This window comes from Pongo abelii, chromosome 1 (genome assembly GCF_028885655.2).
Source record: "Pongo abelii isolate AG06213 chromosome 1, NHGRI_mPonAbe1-v2.0_pri, whole genome shotgun sequence".
NCBI lineage: Eukaryota > Metazoa > Chordata > Mammalia > Primates > Hominidae > Pongo > Pongo abelii.
The window spans coordinates 10259217-10277771 of NC_071985.2; the positions used below are offsets into that span (position 1 = coordinate 10259217).

Here is an 18555-nt window from a genome sequence, read left to right on the forward strand (position 1 = left end):
CCCAGGCGGCTTTCTCACGCGGGGCAGCCTGGCTCAGGCGGCTTTCCCACGCGGGGGAGCGTGGCCCAGACGGCTTTCCCACGTGGCGGAGTGTGGCCCAGACGGCTTTCCCACGCGGGGCAGCCTGGCTCAGGCGGCTTTCCCACACGGGGCAGCCTGGCTCAGACGGCTTTCCCAGCCTCGCAGAGCTCCCTCTTCTGTTTTCCTGCACTGCTAAAGCTATGGTCACTCCTTCTGCCAATGCCTGGCTTCACTTCCGTCTACTTCTCCAAGCTGTGTCCTTTTTCTTTATTATTATTCACTTACTACTGTTTCTCTATTATCCCTGTCTTGCTCAATTTTGACTCCATGCCCTGGCAGTTTCATCAGTTCAAAGGAACTAGAAGGCTTCATCCCCTAAGCCCTCCCTCCCCCAGGGACCGCTGCCGCTGCCGAATGCTGGAGAGGCAGAGGACCCCACAGTGTTTGCTGCTCTGACTCCCTAGTTTCCTGCGGCAACCGTTGCCTTTCCATGTCCTCCGCTCCTCAATACACTGTCTGCCTGGAGCTTGCCTGGCTTTCTGCCACACAGGTCTCAGGCATCCAGCTCCTTCTACCTGCTTTAGAGAATTTGCAGCTACCTTGCCACCTACCTACTTTGAAAATACTGTCCATGGGTTTTGGGTTTGCCTCTCTAGTTGCTGTAATTTTATGTGGATGTTGACTAGGCAAAATCTGAAATCTGTGCTGCAACCTTTCCTGCAATTTCCTGAGAAGCCCCCATGTTGGTCTGTTTTATTTCAGCCATTTTAATGGATGTAAAGTGGCATCTGAATGTCGTTTTAATTTGCATTTCTTTGATGACCATGATACTGAACACCTTTTCATATACTGAGCTATTTATACTTTGGTGACATATCCAAATATTTTGTCCATTTTGAAAATTGGGTTGTCTTTTTAGTATTGAATTTTAAACACAAACCCTTGAATACAGTTGTGGCTTTTTTCATTTTCTCAATGGTGTCTTGATAAGCAGAAGTTTAATTCTGAAATTCAATTTTTTAATATTTTATGGCTAGTTCTTTTAAAAAAAAAAGTTTTATTAAAGACAGGATCTCACTATGTTGCCCAGGCTGGTCTCTAACTCCTGAGCTCAAGCAATCCTCCTACATTGGCCTCCCAAAGCGTTTGGATTACAGGCACGAGCCACCTGTGCCTGGCCTTATCTTTTTCAAATAGAGACGAGTTCTCACTATGTTGACCAGGCTGGTCTGGAAACTTCTGGCTTCAAGCGATCCTCCTGCCTTGGCCTCCCAAAGTGCTGGGATTGCAGGCATGAGCCACCAGGCCTGGCCAATGGCTGGCTCTTTAATGAGTGCTTAAGGAATCTTTGTCTACCCTAAAGTCATGAAGATATTCTCCTACATTTTCTTCTAAAAGCTTTATAATTTTAGTTTTTATGTTTAGATCTTAAAATAATGTTTATTTGTGGTATAAGGTGGTGGCAGGGGTGTCACAGGTAATTTCTGTCCACAGGGATATCAGATTCTTGCAGCACCATGTGTTATAATAATTTACCCCTCCCCACTGCATTGTATTGGCTCCTTTGCTGCAAATCAGTTGGCCATATATGTGTGGGTCTGTTTCTTTTCCACCAATCAATTCATATCCTTAAGTCCGCAGCATAGTAAGTCTTGAATTAGTGTAAATCCTCCAACTTTATTTCTTTAAAATTATTTTGGCCACTCTTAGTCCTATGCATTTCCATATCAATTTTAAAATTAAATTATCAGTTTCCACAAAAAGCACACTGGAATTTTGATTAAAAGTAGCATTAAATCCATAGATCAAATTGTGGAGAATTAACATCTTATTAACACTGAGCCTTCCAATCAGGAATGTAGCATAATTCTCTATTTAATCTTAATTTTTCTCAGCAATGTTTTCTCCTTTTATCATACAACTCTTACACATATATTGTCATATGTACCCTAAATTCTTATATTTTGGATGCTATTGTAAACTACAATCACAATACCATGAACTTCAGTTTTGAGCTGTTTGTTGCCAATATGAAGAAGAATTCATTTTTATATTGACTTTTTTGTGGTCCTGATAAATTCCTTACTATGTCTAGTAGTAGTTTTGAAGACGCCCTATGATTTTCTGCATTACTTGATCATAGTCTGCAAATACACTTTTACTTCTTCCTTCCTAATGTACATGCCTTTCTTTTTCTTGCTGTATTGCGCTGGCTAGGAGAGGTAAGAACAGGTATCTTTATCTTGTTGCCAATCATCTTTCACATTGTATGAGGCTAGCTATAATATCTCCATAGATGCACTTTATGAAGTTGAGGAATTTTCTTTCCATTCCTAGTTTGCTGAGTTTTTATCATAAGTGGGTGTTGAATTCTGTCAATTTTTTTCTACATTTCTTTCCTGCAAGGTTGCATATGCCTTTCCCCCTGTATTACTAACACTGTAAATTATCTTAATCAAATCTCTAATGTTAAACCATCTTTGCATTCCTGGGCAAAAACCAAATTGTTCATAACATATCATCCTTTTTATATGTTTGCTGGATTTGATTTGCTAATTTTTGTAAGGAAATTTTTCTATATTCATGTAGGATATAAAAATCCTCTGTGCTCTACCTGCTCATCCCTCCCTCCCTGTGTTAGCTGGGTTATCCAGAAAAACAGAACAAACAAGATGTATAGAAATACAGAAAGAGATTATGAGGGACTGAGATGCTCTATGATTTACTGCCTGCAAGCTGGAAGCCCAGGAAAGGCAGTGGTGGTGTTCCAGCCCAAGGCTGAAGGCCTGAGGCCCAAGGGAGCCAATGATGCAGGTCCTGGTCTGAGTCCAAAGGCCTGAGAGCCAGAATGCTGACATCTAGCTCCAAGGAGAGAGCAAGTCACCCTTCCTTCACCTTTTTGTTCTATTTGGGCTCCCATTGGATTGAGTGGTGCCAACCCACATTCATGACAGAGGATCTTCTTTACTGAGTCTGCTGATTCAAACACTAATCTCTTCTGGAACCACCCTCACAGACACTCGCAGAAATCATGTCTTACAGCTACCTGCGCGTTCTTTAGCTCAGTCAAGTTGACATAAAATCAACCATCACACTGTCCCATAACCCCTAGCAAGCAGTGATCTTTTTGTCTTTGCCTTTTCCAGAATGCCATGTAATTGGAATCGTACAATATGTAGCTTTTTCAGATTGGCTTCTTTCACTGAGTAATATATTCTTAACATCCCTCCATGACTTTTCAAGGTTTATGGCTTAATTCTTCTCAGCACTGAATGTTCCATCGTCTGAATGTACTATGGTTCATCCTATAGTTCATCCATTCATGCACTAAAGGACATCTTGCTTCTGGGTTTTGGCAGTCCTGAATAAAGCCGCTATAAAATATTCCTGTACTAAAGGACACCTTGCTTGCTTCCAGGTTTCAGCAATCATGAATAAAGCTGCTATAAAACATTCCCGTACTGAAGGATATCTTGCTTCCAGGTTTCGACAGTCATGAATAAAGCTGCTGTAAAATCCATGTACAGGCTTCGTGTGGTTTTCAGCTCCTTTGGGTAAACACCAAAGAGCACAACTGCTGGATCATAGGTTAAGAGTATGTTTAGGAAGAAACTTGCCAGAGTGGCTGTACCACTTTGCACTCCCACCAGCAGTGAATCAGAGCTCCTGCTGTTCAGCATGCTTTTTAGTATCTGTAGACTCTAGTGCGCTTGCAACTCATTCCTGATGTTGGTAATTTCAGGGTTTTTTTTTTTTTTTTTTTTTTTTTGGCTAGAGTTTTATCAATTTTATTGATCTCTCAAATCAGATTTAGTTTATTTTCTCTGTTTCATTCATTTCTGTTCTGGTATTTAATATTTCATTTCTGCCTCTTTGTCTAACTTGCTCTTTTTCTGTTAAGATGGAAGCTAAAGTCATTGAGACTTGTATCCTTTTCTAATATAGGTGCTTAATGCTATAAAGCTTCCAAGTACTGCTTTAGCTGCATGCCACACACTGTTGTATTTTCATTTTTGGTCAGTTCAAAATAGCCTTTTGATTTTTTTCTCTGACCCATAAGGTATTGGGAAGTGTGCTAGTTTTTTATAATATTTGGAGATTTTTCCAAGTGTCTGTTATTGATTTCTATTCTACTTTGCATGACTTGAATTTCTATACGTATATCACACCTTGCTCAATATCCCAGAATATGGTCTATCTTGGTAAATCTTCCAAGTACTGTGTTGCTGGGTAGTGTCAATTAGGCCAAGATGGTTGTTTTTCTGTCTACTTGTTCTATCAATTATTGAGAGGTGTGTTGAAATCTCTTACTACAATTGTTGATGAGTGTACTTCTTGCAGTTTTAACAGAACTTCAAAATAAAGGCCACAAAAACTGATAAACTGGGATTATTTCTTCTTGATAAGTTGAACATTTTATTCATGAAATGACCCTCTATATCATCTGTAGTAATATTCTCTGTGCTGAGATCTACTTTGTCTATCTATCCAGATGTCTTTCATATATCTTCCCATCCTTCTATTTTTAATGTATTCATAAAGTGAGTTTCTCATAGGCAGCGTATAGTTGGATCTTGCATTTTTATCTAATCTGCCTTTTAACTGTGGCATTTACATTCATTACACTTAATGTGATTATTGACACTGTTGGATTTCAATCTACCATCTTGCTGCTCTTGTTTTCCATATGCACCATCCTGGCCTTTGAAGTCAAATGACAGATAAAATATTTAGGATGTGGCACTTAAACTGTTTTGTGGTTCAGATAAAATATCTGAGTGCATCCCCTGCAATATGAGACCATCTCTCCTCTTAAGATGTGGTTTGGGAGGAAAATTCACTTTATATTTCAGAATTTTTAGTATATGCAGGTGATTCCCAAATGTATTCTCTCTAATTGAGCTACGTCTTCCAAGAGTCTGACCTCTATATCCAACTGCCGGTTGAGCAGCTCTGCCTGGGTGCTGCACAGGCAACTTCGATGTCCAGTATCTAAGGTCACACAGCTCAAGCTAAGAAACTGGGATGCGTCTTGAGAGGCAGAGGACTCTACCGAGCCTACTGGGTCATCACCTGAATCCAAGAGCATGCAACACACCTCAGACCAGAGGCCCTAATACAAGACAAAATACCTAAATAATCAAAAGGATTCTTTATTATGTAGATTGTATCATAATTCATCAAAATAATTTTATAATAGTTAACTGTCATACTGTCTTATAAATGATGCCTTCTGAAGTTAAACATAATATAGATTCAGTTTTTTAAAATGATCTACTTACAACATACTAAACAAATAATAGAAGTTTTTTTTTTTTTAAAAAAAAGCACTATCTCCTATGAAGTCTAAGAAAGGAAATCATGACAAGTTCCTGATCAGATAAAAACCACTGCATCATTAAAGGGGATTAAAAAGAGGCATAAATAAATCTGAATAGAAATATCCATTTTCCTGGGTTTTATCCTTCTGTACAAGCCCAATTCTAGGGTTAAAATGATACTCTGGTTTGCCTCTATAAGCAAGAAATTCCTTAACAGCAGCTCAAAAATGACCTTAATGTCTGGGTGAAACATACTTCTTCACCTGTGGACACTCAGAGCTCCCATCTCTGTCAGACACATGTCACCTCTGCTAACACACCCAGGCATCTCCAGGAGGACAGGGAACTGTCATCCTCTCCAAGATGGCTCTGCTCCACCCAACCCAGGCTTTCCTAAAGCCCCAAACCCCACATGGGAGGCAATGCCTGATGAAGCAACGTTCCCGTCACAGCATCCACCTTAACCTTCCAAATGCCACTGCTGTGAAGAGAAACCATTGCAGATCGCCATGGTGACAGAGCCCTTCTGACCCAGGGGATCCACTGCTCTCAGGCACTGTCCAACCAACACCTGGTATAGCCGATTGTTTTCCTTAAAAAAAGGTAGCAAGAAAAAAATACTGCCAATTACTGGCAAAACATGGACATCCAGAGGAGATATGGAGCATTTAGGAATTCAGATTAAGGGATACAGTAGTCCCCTCTTATCCAAAGGTTAGTTTTCTGCTGTTTGTTATCTGCGGCACAGTACAATAAGATATTTTCTGACTGTAATCACAATTTGTATTATAGTATATTGATTTGTTTTTATAGAGAAAACAAACAGGCTGTTGGGCTACGGCGATCCGCCCACCTCAGCCTTCTCAGTGCTGGGATTACAGGCGGGAGCCACTGCGCAACCACGGTATGCTGTTCTAACTGTTCCGTTTCATTTGAGTTATTGTTGTGAACCTCTTACTGTGCCTAATTGATAAATTTTGTCACAGGTGTATCTCTAGAAAAAAATACAGTATATACAGGGTTTGTACTACCTGTGGTTTCTGGGGGGACCACTGTACTGAAGACTGAGAAGACCACCCCCAGGGTAGAAAATGAGTTCATCTGCCACACCCCCTCACTCAACCTTGTGGGCCTCTGCGCATTCTCCCAACATCACCTAGCACTCCTCACCCCAAAGGTCCACTGCTGGGATCCTCCTGACCCGTGGCATTTCATGAGCCATGGCGGGTCTGATGAGTGAGTCTCTGACATATCTAGACAAAGGAGACTATTTAAAACCAATTCATGCTCTTCATTATAGATCCAGATCTAGAGAAGAAAAATAAAATAAAATTTAGATAACGAATTTTAAGAGTGAACAACACTTTGCATATTCTTCCACGTATTGATTCTGTAAGGTCTCAAAGCAGAAACAGACCAATGCACTAGACTTACAGGGAAGCAGATTTCAACTTGGTTCATTCCGCTTCAGATAGCTAAGGCAGGAGAAAGTGAAGTGCTATTCTGGGAAGAAACCTAAGCAGTGGCTGAATTTTGTTCATTGAATTTGACTGAATTAACTCTTTTCCAATTTTAAAGTTTAACAATTACATAACTCTCTTAATTCCTGGACTGTATAGGTGACAGAGGAGCCCGACAGCTTCTGGCTGACCCTCTGGAGACAGAAGGGCATACGGCTGCCATTTTCACCGATTCCTCATCGGTGGGGCAGTCAGGAAGTGCACAGGCTGAATCACAGATGATCTTCAGGAACACAACTGGGTGACATGGCAAGTGCAGTGAACAACTCACTCTCCAACATGCGCCATCACTACGCTCAAAAGGAATCTATTCTCTTCTGTTCTCCTATTTACTCATTGCTTCAACTTATAGAACCCAAATGGATGTGTGCAGTGTTCACTAATGTGAAGACCCTCAATCAGAGTCATAGGGAGCTGTGAGAGGATTTTCTGCAACACTGCTATTGGCTTATAGCCTGTGTGGTCAATAAGGGAGCTAGTGGCCACATGCAGCTATTGTATACTTGAAATGTGACTAGTGGCTACAGAATTAGCACAACTATGCATATAAGCATAACTAAGCAATAAGCATAACTAAGTTATCCTTAGAATAGGATAACTCCATCACCCCAACTTATATTTTCTGGAACAAATTTCAGCTCTTATCTCACTGTGACCTACAGCACTGAAATTGTGTCACTGCAATTTTAATACTTCCACAACATTGCCACCTCTTCTACCCAGAAGATGCACAAAATCCCCTTTTTTTTTTTTTTTTTTTTTTTGAGACAGAGTCTCACTCTGTCAACAGGCTGGAGTGCAGTGGTACAGTCTTTGCTTACTGCAACCTCTGCCTCCCAGGTTCAACCAATTCCCCTGCCTCAGCCTCCTGAGTAGCTGGGATTACAGGCACGCACCACCACACCCAGCTAATTTTTTTTGTATTTTTAGTACAGATGGGGTTTCACCATGTTGGTCAGGCTGGTCTTGAACTCCTGACCTTGTGATCCGCCCACCTCATCCTCCCAAAGTGCTGGGATTACAGGCATGAGCCTCTGCGCTGGGCCCCAGAAATCCCTTTTAAACTACATTTTCAACACATGTATCACCTGAGATAGTGGGCGTGAACTCTTCTGGTGGAACGTTTGATGAAATTTCACAGTATACATTATTTACCAAAAAGCCCAAGTGGCTTTTTTTTTTCATTTCTGAGTGACACCAACCCACCACTAAAATAGAAATGAGACACTACAATTTATGAGATTAGACTGCTGTTGCATTATGCTATTTTATCAGACATAAACGAGTTTGAAATTACTGTTCTAAACTGAAGTAAGTTATTTGCTGATTTTTAGGCCCATTTTAATATTATTTAGGAGACATACATGAGCTGAAATTAAATTATGTGAATGGAATGAACTGAAATTCTGTAGTGCTTCCCTTGGCCATTTCTAACTAATTCCTATGGCTCGTAAGTCACAATTTATTCCGTATAATATTAGAAAGTACAAATAATGGTGTAAAGAACTAAAATGCTCTATGACAACGAGCAGAGGTAGGAAAAACATACACTTCGGTGCTCGCCATGGCTGACGAAAAGCCCAAGGAAGGAGTCAAGTCGGAGAACAACGATCATATTAAATTGAAGGTGGCGGGGCAGGATGGTTCTGTGGTGCAGTTTAAGATTAAGAGGCATACACCACTTAGTAAACTAATGAAAGCCTATTGTGAACAACAGGGATTGTCAATGAGGCAGATCAGATTCCGATTCGATGGGCAGCCAATCAATGAAACAGACACACCTGTACAGTTGGAAATGGAGGATGAAGATACAATTGATGTGTTCCAACAGCAGACGGGAGGTGTCTACTGAAAAGGGAACCTGCTTCTTTATTCCAGAACTCTGTTCTTTAAAGACCAAGATTCTCAGTTAGAAAACTGCAATTTGGTTCCACCACATCCTGACTACTACCGTATAGTTTTCTCTATTCTTTCATTTCCCCCTTCCCCATTCCTTTATTGTACATAAAGTAGCTGGTATATGTGCACAAGCATATTGCATTTTTTTAAAACTAAACAGCCAATGGTATGTTTTGATTGACATCAAGTGGAGATGGGATGGGGAAAAATACTGATTCTGTGAAAATACCCCCTTTCTCCATTAGTGGCATGCTCATTCAGCTCTTATCTTTATATTCCAGTAAGTTATTTTGCTCTCACTGTTTTAACAAAAAAAAAAAAAAAACAATGACACAAAAATCCTTGCATACCTTGTTCAATTGCAGAATTTTAATGTTTTTCATTTATCATTGTAAAACCAAGGACAATTTTATAACTTTTTTGTACGTAGCTGTTACATGTAGGGCAATCTGTCTTTAAGTAGGGATAAATTACTCTAAAACAAAAAAAAAGAATCCTAGATAGTTTTCCCTTCAAGTCAAGCATCTTGTTGTTTAAATAAACTTCTTGTTTAAAAAAAAAGAAAAGAAAGAAAGAAAAGAAACTCCACTGGTAACTTTCTGAGGAACTGCCAAAACTTCACTTTATACTTTTGTAGGTTGCAAAAAAATAATCTGATGTCCAAGATCACCAGAGGAACAACACCTGTTCCCCCCTCCTATCCAACGGTCTCTCTCCTGAGTGCAGTGACTTACTTGCGGAGGAGGAATAAACACAAAAGAAGAAAAAAGCAAGTCAAAGGACATAAATATGAGTGGGTAGATGTGGCTCCCTGTGACTTCTCTTATGGAGGTGTGCCCTACTTCACAGTCTTTTATACACAGACAGAAGATAGTCACCATTTTGGACTTTCTCTTTGTTCTGCTTTTTTGGTTTTGATTTTTACTTTTTCTTCCTTTCTTACTTCTTTGTACTGACTCATATTTCTCCACAATACAAATGTAATAAATTAACTAGATGCAACAAGAAACAGACTAAACAGGGCTGAAAGCAAATTAATGGCATGGAAGAAAGTATGATCTGAAGCCAGATGAGGTGGCTTAGGCCTGTAATCCCTGAGTAATCTCAAAAAAAAAAAAAAAGAAAGAAAAAGAAAAGAAAGTTTGTGATCTGAGAGACCAAAACACAAAATAGACACCACTTTATCGACTAAGTTGCACTCAAAGCTTCAGGAAATGAAGTCACCTATGGGCAGAGGGTTCAGGGCCTGGCTGGCATGGCAAATGTCTAAATTCCTCTGGCTAAACTCCCTAACAATAGGAGCTATCAATTCTGATTTACAACCCAGACCACTGCAACTCTGATTGGACAGAGGACGGGCCTCACAAACATCCTTTTCTGATAAGCTACTGTAGGCCTTTGGCCAGTTTCAGCAGCTTGTAGAGGATTTGCACAAACTGTGTATCCTGTAGTTCACTTTTTGTTGTAAAGAGCCAATTCCATCTCGATTTAATGCTAAAACTCAGTCTCAAAGTAAATGTGGGATGTATGTGACATACGTGTTTTCCCAATTCCCTTATAAATATGTATAACATTTCCCTCAAACCTGCTGAATATGATATGGTTTGGTGATATGCTTTGGCTGTGTCCCCACCCAAATCTCATCTTGAATTGTAGTTCCTATAATCCCCACGTGTGGTGGGAGGGACCTGGTGGGAGGTAATTGAATCATGAGGGTTGTCATCTCCATGCTGTTCTGGTGATAGTGAGTGAGTTCTCACCGGATCTGATGGTTTTATAGGGGGCTTTCCCCTCATTGCTCAGCACTTCTCCTTGCTGCCGCCATGTGAAGAAGGACGTGTTTGCTTCCCCTTCTCCCATGATTGTAAGTTTCCTGAGGCCTCCCTAGCCCTGTGGAACTGTGAGGCAATTAAACTTCTTTACTTTATAAATTGCCCAGTCTCGGGTATTTCTTCATAGCAGCATGAGAATAGACTAATACAATATGTATGATACTGGCCTTTTGAGACTTGACTCTCAAGCTATCCTTCTCCTCTTCTAAGAGAGTGAACCTTCCAGCCACATCAGAGCCATAAGCCAAAAAAGAAAAAGAATTCTAAGCAATAATAATAAAGAGGTCAGCAAAAGGGAGTAGTGGGAGAGAGTGCAACAGGATGAAGTCCTCACAGACATTCTTGGAATTGGATATCTGCAGCAGTCTATCAAAGAGAAAGTTTTACCATGTGCCAGTATATCAATGGATGCTTTAAAAGTGGAAATATGTGGTTAAAACTGAAAGAAACCAAAATATTCTTCTGTAATATACTAGGGATTGTGGAGCTGAAGAAGATTAAAGGGCAGGGGACACTCTACCCTTCCCTCCGCTTGCCTGATGGCAGGACGGCAATTTACAAAGACAAAAGGTCTTCCTGCCTCCTCTCTGCCTTTCCCACCTAAAGACAGGATTTGCAGGGTTTGCTTATAAGCTCATAGACAAAAGTGCCAGAGACTTTTCTCTTCCCATAGATTTACCTTCCGACATTTTCCCACCTTTTGGAAACCTAAAGATGCTCTCTTGTCACTATAGGATTCATGAGTCTTTGTTAAAATACTATTTAAGCAAGGCCCCTAAGCCACTGCCTTGAGAAAGAAATCCACTTGAACTGAGAAGCCTTTCCTGCATGATGGGTACAGCAATGACTCAATAAACATTTTTTTTTTTTGACATGGAGTCTTGCTCTGTTGCCCAGTCTGGAGTGCAGAGGCACGATCTTGGCTCACTGCAACCTCTGCCTCCCAGGTCCAAGTGATTCTCCTGCCTTAGCCTCTTGAGTAGCTGGGATTACAGGCGCCTGCCACCACACCTGGCTACTTTCTGTATTTTTAGTAGAGATGGGGTTTCACCATGTTGTCCAGTCTGGTCTCAAACTCCTGACCTCAGGTGATTCACCCATCTCAGCCTCCCAAATTGCTAGGATTACAGGCATGAGCCACAGTGCCCAGCCAAACTTCTGCTGACTTTTATTTTTAGGAGGCTATTTCACCTAAGAACCTATGAGGGAAAGAAAATAAAATATATTTTCTCCCCTAGAAAACACAGAATCACTCTTAGAGTTGTGTGTATGTGGCTGTGTGTGTATGTCTGTGTGTGTGCTGTGAAATATGACCATTTAGTAGCTTTTATAACCGTAATCATTTTTCTTAATGTTAAATGACTCTTTTGGGAATTAATATCTCTAGTAGTAAAAAAAAGATTCTTTAATTTCACAAATATGTCATTTTCTGTTAACTTTTTAAGTAAAATAAAATTTAGTAATTTCTATTTTAAGAAGCATGTGTGAATACTCTCCCTTTCATCTCTGTATTACTCTAGCCACCTATCTATATCTTTAAAGAATAAATAAATAAAAATAAAAAACAGGGTCTCACACTGTTGCTCAGGCTGGAGTGCAGTGGTGCGATCATGGCTCACTGCAGCTGTGACTTCCCGGGCTCAAGTGATCCTCCCACCTCAGCATCCCAGGCAGCTGGGACTACAGGTGCATGCCACCATGCTCAGCTAATTTTTGCATTTTTTGTAGAGATGGTGTCTCATTATGTTACCCAGGCTGGTCTTGAACTCCTGGGCTCAAGCGATCCGGAAACCTTGGCCTCCCAGAGTGCTGGGATTATAGGCATAAGCCACCACTAGGTCTACTTTAAAAGAAATGCTTAACGGAGTTTTTCAAGTAAAAATGAAAGAAAGCAGCTGGGTGTGGTGGCTCATGCCTGTAATCCCAGCATTTTGGGAGGCTGAGGAGGGTGGATCACTTGAGGTCAGGAGGTCAAGACCAGCCAGGCCAACATGGCAAAAACCCACGCCTTCTAAAAATACAAAAAATTAGCCAGGTGTGGTGGCGGGAGCCTGTAATCCCAACTACTCAGGGGGCTGAGGCAGGAGAATCAATTAAACCATGTGGCGGAGGTTGCAGTGAGCCCAGATCACACCACTGCCCTCCAGCCTGGGCGACAGAGCAACACTCTGTCTCAAAAAGAAAAAAAAAAGAATGCTAATTAATCACATGAAAGCATAAGAAAATATATAATATTCAGCAGTAAAGGTGCATATGCTTGGGAGGCTGAGGCCGGAGAATTGCTTGAACCCAGGAAGTGGAGGTTTCAGTGAGCTGAGATCGCACCACTGCACTCCAGCCCACCAAACTGCATCTCAAAAAAAAAAAAAAAAACACCTGAGGCCTGGCCTCCTGCTCCCCTCCCATCCCCCCTTCCGTGGGTCCAAGCTGCCTTGGCTGAGGAGGGGGCTGAGGAGGTGTGAGCCCCTGCCAGGAACTCCCTGCCCAGACCATGTACTTGGCCCACAGGCCCCTGATGTCTGCATCCAGCTAGGCTTCCAGTGGCGTCAGCATGTTTGTGTGGAGGAACGTGGAACCTTGCTCTGTGGCTGTGTTCTCCTGGTACTCTGTCCCCTTCCTGAGCCCTCCCTGCAGCCACGTGAGGCCCAGCAACCTGCCAGTCACTCAGTGGCCTCCAACAAGAGCAAAGAACCTGCCAAGTCAGCAGCTGTTGCTCCCGAGTGTCCACCAGGCGGGACAGGGAGTGCTGACCCTGGGCGGCCCCCCGGAGCCACCTGCCCTGAAAGCCCAGGGCCCAGAACCCCACACACTTTGGGGGTGGTGGAACCTGGTAAAAGCCCACCTCCCACCATGGAGGAGGAGCCCTGGGCCCCTCAAGGGAGTCCCTGCTGGACAGTGAGACAGAGAATGACCACGATGATGCTTTCCTCTCCGTCATGTCTCCTGACACCCAGTTGCCTCTACCACTCAGATGATGTCAGGCCCAGTCCCTCAGCGCCCTGCGCAAGGAACAGGACTCATCTTCTGAGAAGGATGGACGCAGCCCCAACAAATGGGACAAGGACCACATCCGGTGGCCCATGAGTGGCGGTCATGATCTTCAGCAACGGGCACCAGGCCCTGGCAGGGCGCACCAGGGTCACCCCAACCAGGATAACTGGACCATCAGCCAGATCCTGAGCGAGCGGTGGTACACCCTGGGGCCCAATGAGACGCAGAAGTACCACGACCTGGCCTTCCAGGTGAAGGTGGCCCACTTGCAACAAGGACCGAAAGAAGTCCAGCTCAGAGGCCAAGCCCACAAGCCAGGGGCTAGCAGGAGCGTACAAGGGCTCATGGGAGTGGAGCATATCAGAGACGGGCACTGCCGCTGCCCCTGGGGTGTCCTCTGAACTCCTGTCAGTTGCAGCCCAGACACTCCAGAGTTCAGATACCAAGGAGAGCTGTGGGGCAGAACGGCTGCACACAGTCAGGGAACCTGGCTCAGCCTGGCCCAAGCCTTCTCCCACAGGGGGTTACACAGCCTGGACAGCAGGGAAATGGACCATCAGGCACTACAGGAACTGACACAGGTGGTGTCTGGCACTGCATCTTACTCTGCCCCAAAGCCTTCTACTCAATATGGAGCTCCAGGCCACTTTGCAGCCCCTGGTGAGGGAGGTGATAAGTGGGCAGCCCTGCTGCTGCCCACCTGAGCTGCTCATTCCCAGCACATGGCCAGTGAGGACATAGCGAGTGACGAGGAGCACATGGTCATCCATGAGGAGGAGGGGGTGATGATGTCATTGCTGATGATGGCTTTAGCACCACTGACACTGATCTCAAGTTCAAGGAGTGGGTGAACGACTGAGAGTGGGGACGGCTCTGGGGAGGAGCCAGAGGGCAACAAGGGCTTTGGTGGGAAGGTATTTGCACCTGTCATTCCTTCCTCCTTTACTCCTGCTGCCCCTTGCTGGATCCTGAGCCCCCAGGGTCCCCTGATCCACCTGCAGTTTTTGGCAAAGTCTATGGTCCCACCCCGTCCTCCTCCTACACACACTCGGATGCTTCCTCCTCAACCTTGGCACCCACCTCCTTCTTACTGGGCCCAGGAGCCTTCAAAGCCCAGGAGTCTGGTCAGGGCAGCAGAGCGGGCCCCCTATGGCCCCTACCCCTGGGGATGGGGGCCCAGGCACGCCTTCCAAGGTGACCTGTTTCTTCCCAATGGATCCTGCCACCTTCTGGTGCAAGAGACCTGAAAGTGTGGGCAACCTGGAGCTACCAGGCCCCTTAGTCATCGCGGTCCCTCCCAACACTAAGGCTTTCCTAGGCAGGAGCTGGGCTGAGCTACCCAGGGGGCAGAGCCTGAAGAGGAGAAACTGACTGGGCTTTGGGGGTCGGGGCAGAGGGAACCCCACGGACATGGATCCCGCACTGGAGGACCCCACCATGCCCAAATGCAAGATGAGAAGATGCTCCAGCTGCAGCCCAAAGCCCAACATCCCCAAGTGTGCCATGTGTAATGGGGACAGCTTCCCCTTTGCCTGTACAGGTGGAGAAGCCGAGGACGGGCTCAGGGAACCGGAGACCAAGAAGGCGCTGTCCTCTTCACTGCATGCGCCCTGGACCAGTGCCGGCCCTGATGATGCAGCTCTTCCAGGCCCACTGCTTCTTCCTGTCCACTAAGCCACAGCCGCCCTCCAGGCCCACTATGCACGCATCTTCCCCTCCAAGGTTTGTTCTGCCCCTGCCCTGACTCCCAGCCCTGCGGGGGTCCTGACCCCACCTCACCTGGCTCAGACTCTGACGCTGCCCTGGCTGCCCCACCACTTCATCTGCCCGAGAGTCACGTGAGGCTGAGAGTAGGGACAGGGGCAGCAGTGGTGCCAGTTGGGGGGTGGTCCAGTGGGAGGAGCCTCAGCCTCGCGGGCTGCTCCGTGAGACTGATGACTGCGTGATCTTCTGGGCACCTCACGGATCTTCAACTGCAGGTGAAACGGATGCTGGTGGTGGGTGCAGGGCCGCTGGGAGGCGCTGCATGGGTCCCAGAGGCTGGACTGGGGCAGGTGCCAACTGAAGCTGCTGGGGCAGCATGGGCAGGATGTTCTGCACACAAACCTTGGAGAAGATGATGTGTGCATAGCGGGTCCACTGCTGCTGCCCCTGCCCTGACTTCCAGCCCTGCCTGACCCCACCTCACCCTGCTCAGGTTCTGGCACAACCCTGGCTGCCCTGCCACTGCCTCTGCCCCAGAGTTGGGGCCTCGACAGCCTGGCTGTAAGGGGACACCCCAGCCCTGCCTCAACACCTGGGTCCCTCCATAACTGCCACAGGCAGGTGGGCGACCCCAAAGAAGATCCCAGGACTCACAGTACCCCCTGAGAACATGGACAGTATGTGGGGATAGCAATGGAGGGCAGGATGGTTATCTTCTCCCGGGTAAAGCCATTTAATCCTTTCAGTTTGGGATGGAATAAGTCCTGCTTCTCTTTATATTTTATTTTATTTTATTTTATTTTTGAGACGGAGTCTTGCTCTGTCGCCCAGGCTGGAGTGCAGTGGTGCGATCTTGGCTCACTGCAACCTCTTCCTGCCGGATTCACGCCATTCTCCTGCCTCAGCCTTCCGGGTAGCTGGGATTACAGGTGCATGCTACCACGTCTGGCTAATTTTTGTATTTTTAGTACAGACGGGGCTTCACCATCTTGGCCAGGCTGATTTTGATCTCCTGACATCGTGATCCACCTGTCTCCACCTCCCAAAGTGCTGGGATTACAGGCGTGAGCCACCACGCCTGGCCAAGGCCTGCTCCTCTTATATATACCCCCTACCCCTGCAGCTGTGCCGGGGGAAAGCTGGACAGTTTCCCTCCTCTGAGCCCCTGTACATACCATGAAGTGTGGGACCTTCAGAGCTTTTCACTTTTTGGAAAATAGCTCCTGCTGGGGCTACAAGATGGAGTGTGAAGAGGACCTTGGGCCACAGGGAGGCACCTGTGGAATAGGGGGAGTTCATGCACCCCTTCTTTCCTCAGAGGGGCTGGACTCAGGTGAGTATGGGGTTGGGGGCTCCTGCACTTCGACACAGGCAGTGGGAGGGTTTTCTCCCCATTCCCTCCGCACTCCCAACTTGAGTTGTACTTTTTAAGAAAGTGATTCACCCTGCCTTTGCCCCCTTCCCCAGAACAGAACACGTTGATCATGGTCGATATTTCTTATTGTGCCAAAAAGTTGCCATGACCGTCATTAAACCTGTTTAACACCAAATAATAAGGAAAATAAAATAAAAAATTCGGGCTTGGTGCAGAAACTCACTCCAAATAAATTACCTACCAAAATATTTATATAATGGTGGAAATATTCCAAAATTCCATATTTTGGGATTTATACACAAAAGATAAAACAATTAGAGGCCAAGAGGCTGCCGGAAGGGAAAAACGGGGCCTGGAAAGGCCGTTGTGAGGAATGAGCTGGGCCTAAAGAGGCCACTGGCAGGCGGGAGCTGGGCCTGCCGAAGCGGCTGAAAGGCAGGAGCATTGGACTGGGGAGGCCGCGGTGAAGCGAGAGCTAGCTGGGCATGGAGAGTCCGCTGTGAGGCCGAGGCCGGGCCCGTGCAGGCCTTCGGGAGGCAGGAGGCTGGGCCTGCAAAGGCCAACTGGAAGTTGAGTTCTGGGACTGAAGGGGCCGCCGGAAGTCAAAAGCAGGGCCTGGGAAGGCCGCCGAGAGCCATGAGCTGGGCTAGGCTGAAAGAGGCCACTGGGAGGCAGGAGGAGCTGGGCCTGGAGAGGCTGACTCAAGGAAGTTTTGCACCTGGAGAGGCCGCCGAGAGGACGGAGCTGGGCCCAGGGAGGCTGACTTGCAGCTCTTCCAGGCCCACTTCCAGGCCAACTTGAGGACCACTTGGGCCTGCAGAGGCCGCCGGGAGGCTGGAGTTGGCCCTGGAGAGACCGACTCAAGGGCAGTCTTGGCCTGCAGAGGCCGCCAGGAGGAAGAGCTGGGCCTGGAGAGGCCGACTGGAAGAAGACCAGGGCCTGGAGCGGATGCAAAGGAGCAAACGCTAGGCCTCCAAACGCCGCTGTGACATCCCAGCTTGGCCTCCGGGAGACAGGAGCTGGGCCTTCGGAGGCCACCCAGAGGCAGGAGCCTGACCCGAAGAGGCCACGGCGCCAGGCAAGAGGTGGGCCTGGAGGGCCCACTGTGAGGTAGAGGCCGGGCCTCTAGAGGCCGACAGGAGGCAGGAGCTGGCCCCGGAGGGGTCCTCGTTGAGGACGCATTGTGCCTGGAGAGGCCACCGGGAGGCCAGAGCTGGCCCTGGAGAGGCCGACTTCAAGACGATTTGGGCCTGCAGAGGCCGCCAGGAGGCCCAAGCTGGGCCTAGAGGAGCCCACCAACTGGAGGCCATTTGGGGCCTGGAGACACCATCGCGGGGCAGGAGCTGAGCCTGGAGAGGCCACTGTAAGGCCTGAGCTGGGCCTGGGGAGCTTGGCTTCAGGAAGTTGTGGGCCTTCCAGGGCCACCGGGAACTGGGCAGGAGCTGAGTCCAAAGAGGTTGTTGGGAGGCCGGAGTCGGGCCTGGAGATGCAGCCGAGAGGAAGAACTGGGCCCGGAGAGGATGCCGGGAGGCTGCAAGTGGGTCTGGAGAGGCCGACTTGAGGAGGCCCAGCCTCTGCCTCCCGCATGGCAGCCTCTGCAGTCCCAGCCTCTGCCTCCTGCATGGCGGCCTCTACAGGCCCAGCTGTTCCTCCTGGCTGCATCTCCCGGCCCAGCTCCTGCCTCCCAGCAAGCAAGCTCTTTTGGCTCAGCTCCCGTGGGCGTTTGTAGGCCCCAAAGTTTCTGTAGCCAAGCTCTTGAGGCCCACGTCCTGCCTCCCGGTGGCCTGTACAGGCCCAGCTCTGACTGGAGAAGAGCCACTGCAGGCCCCGCTGTTGCCTCCCAGGGGCCTCTCCAGGCCCAGCTCTCGCCCCACGGCAGCCTCCCGGGACCA

At 46.6% G+C, this 18555-nt stretch overlaps 1 protein-coding gene and 2 pseudogenes across 1 annotated transcript; 2 read left to right on the plus strand and 1 right to left on the minus strand.

Annotated features, from left to right (window-relative positions):
- The first annotated feature begins 8426 nt into the window (after nt 1–8426).
- On the plus strand, nt 8427–9101 carry LOC100457114 (small ubiquitin-related modifier 2-like). Its single transcript, XM_054561017.1, has one exon. The coding sequence runs from the start codon at nt 8427–8429 to the stop codon at nt 8712–8714; it is 288 nt and encodes a 95-aa protein (XP_054416992.1). The 3' UTR covers nt 8715–9101.
- A 3983-nt stretch (nt 9102–13084) lies between these two features.
- LOC112129913 (protein capicua homolog) lies at nt 13085–14955 on the plus strand (annotated as a pseudogene).
- Nucleotides 14956–16118: 1163 nt separating this feature from the next.
- On the minus strand, nt 16119–18286 carry LOC129052375 (putative uncharacterized protein FLJ44672; annotated as a pseudogene).
- Nucleotides 18287–18555: the final 269 nt, after the last annotated feature.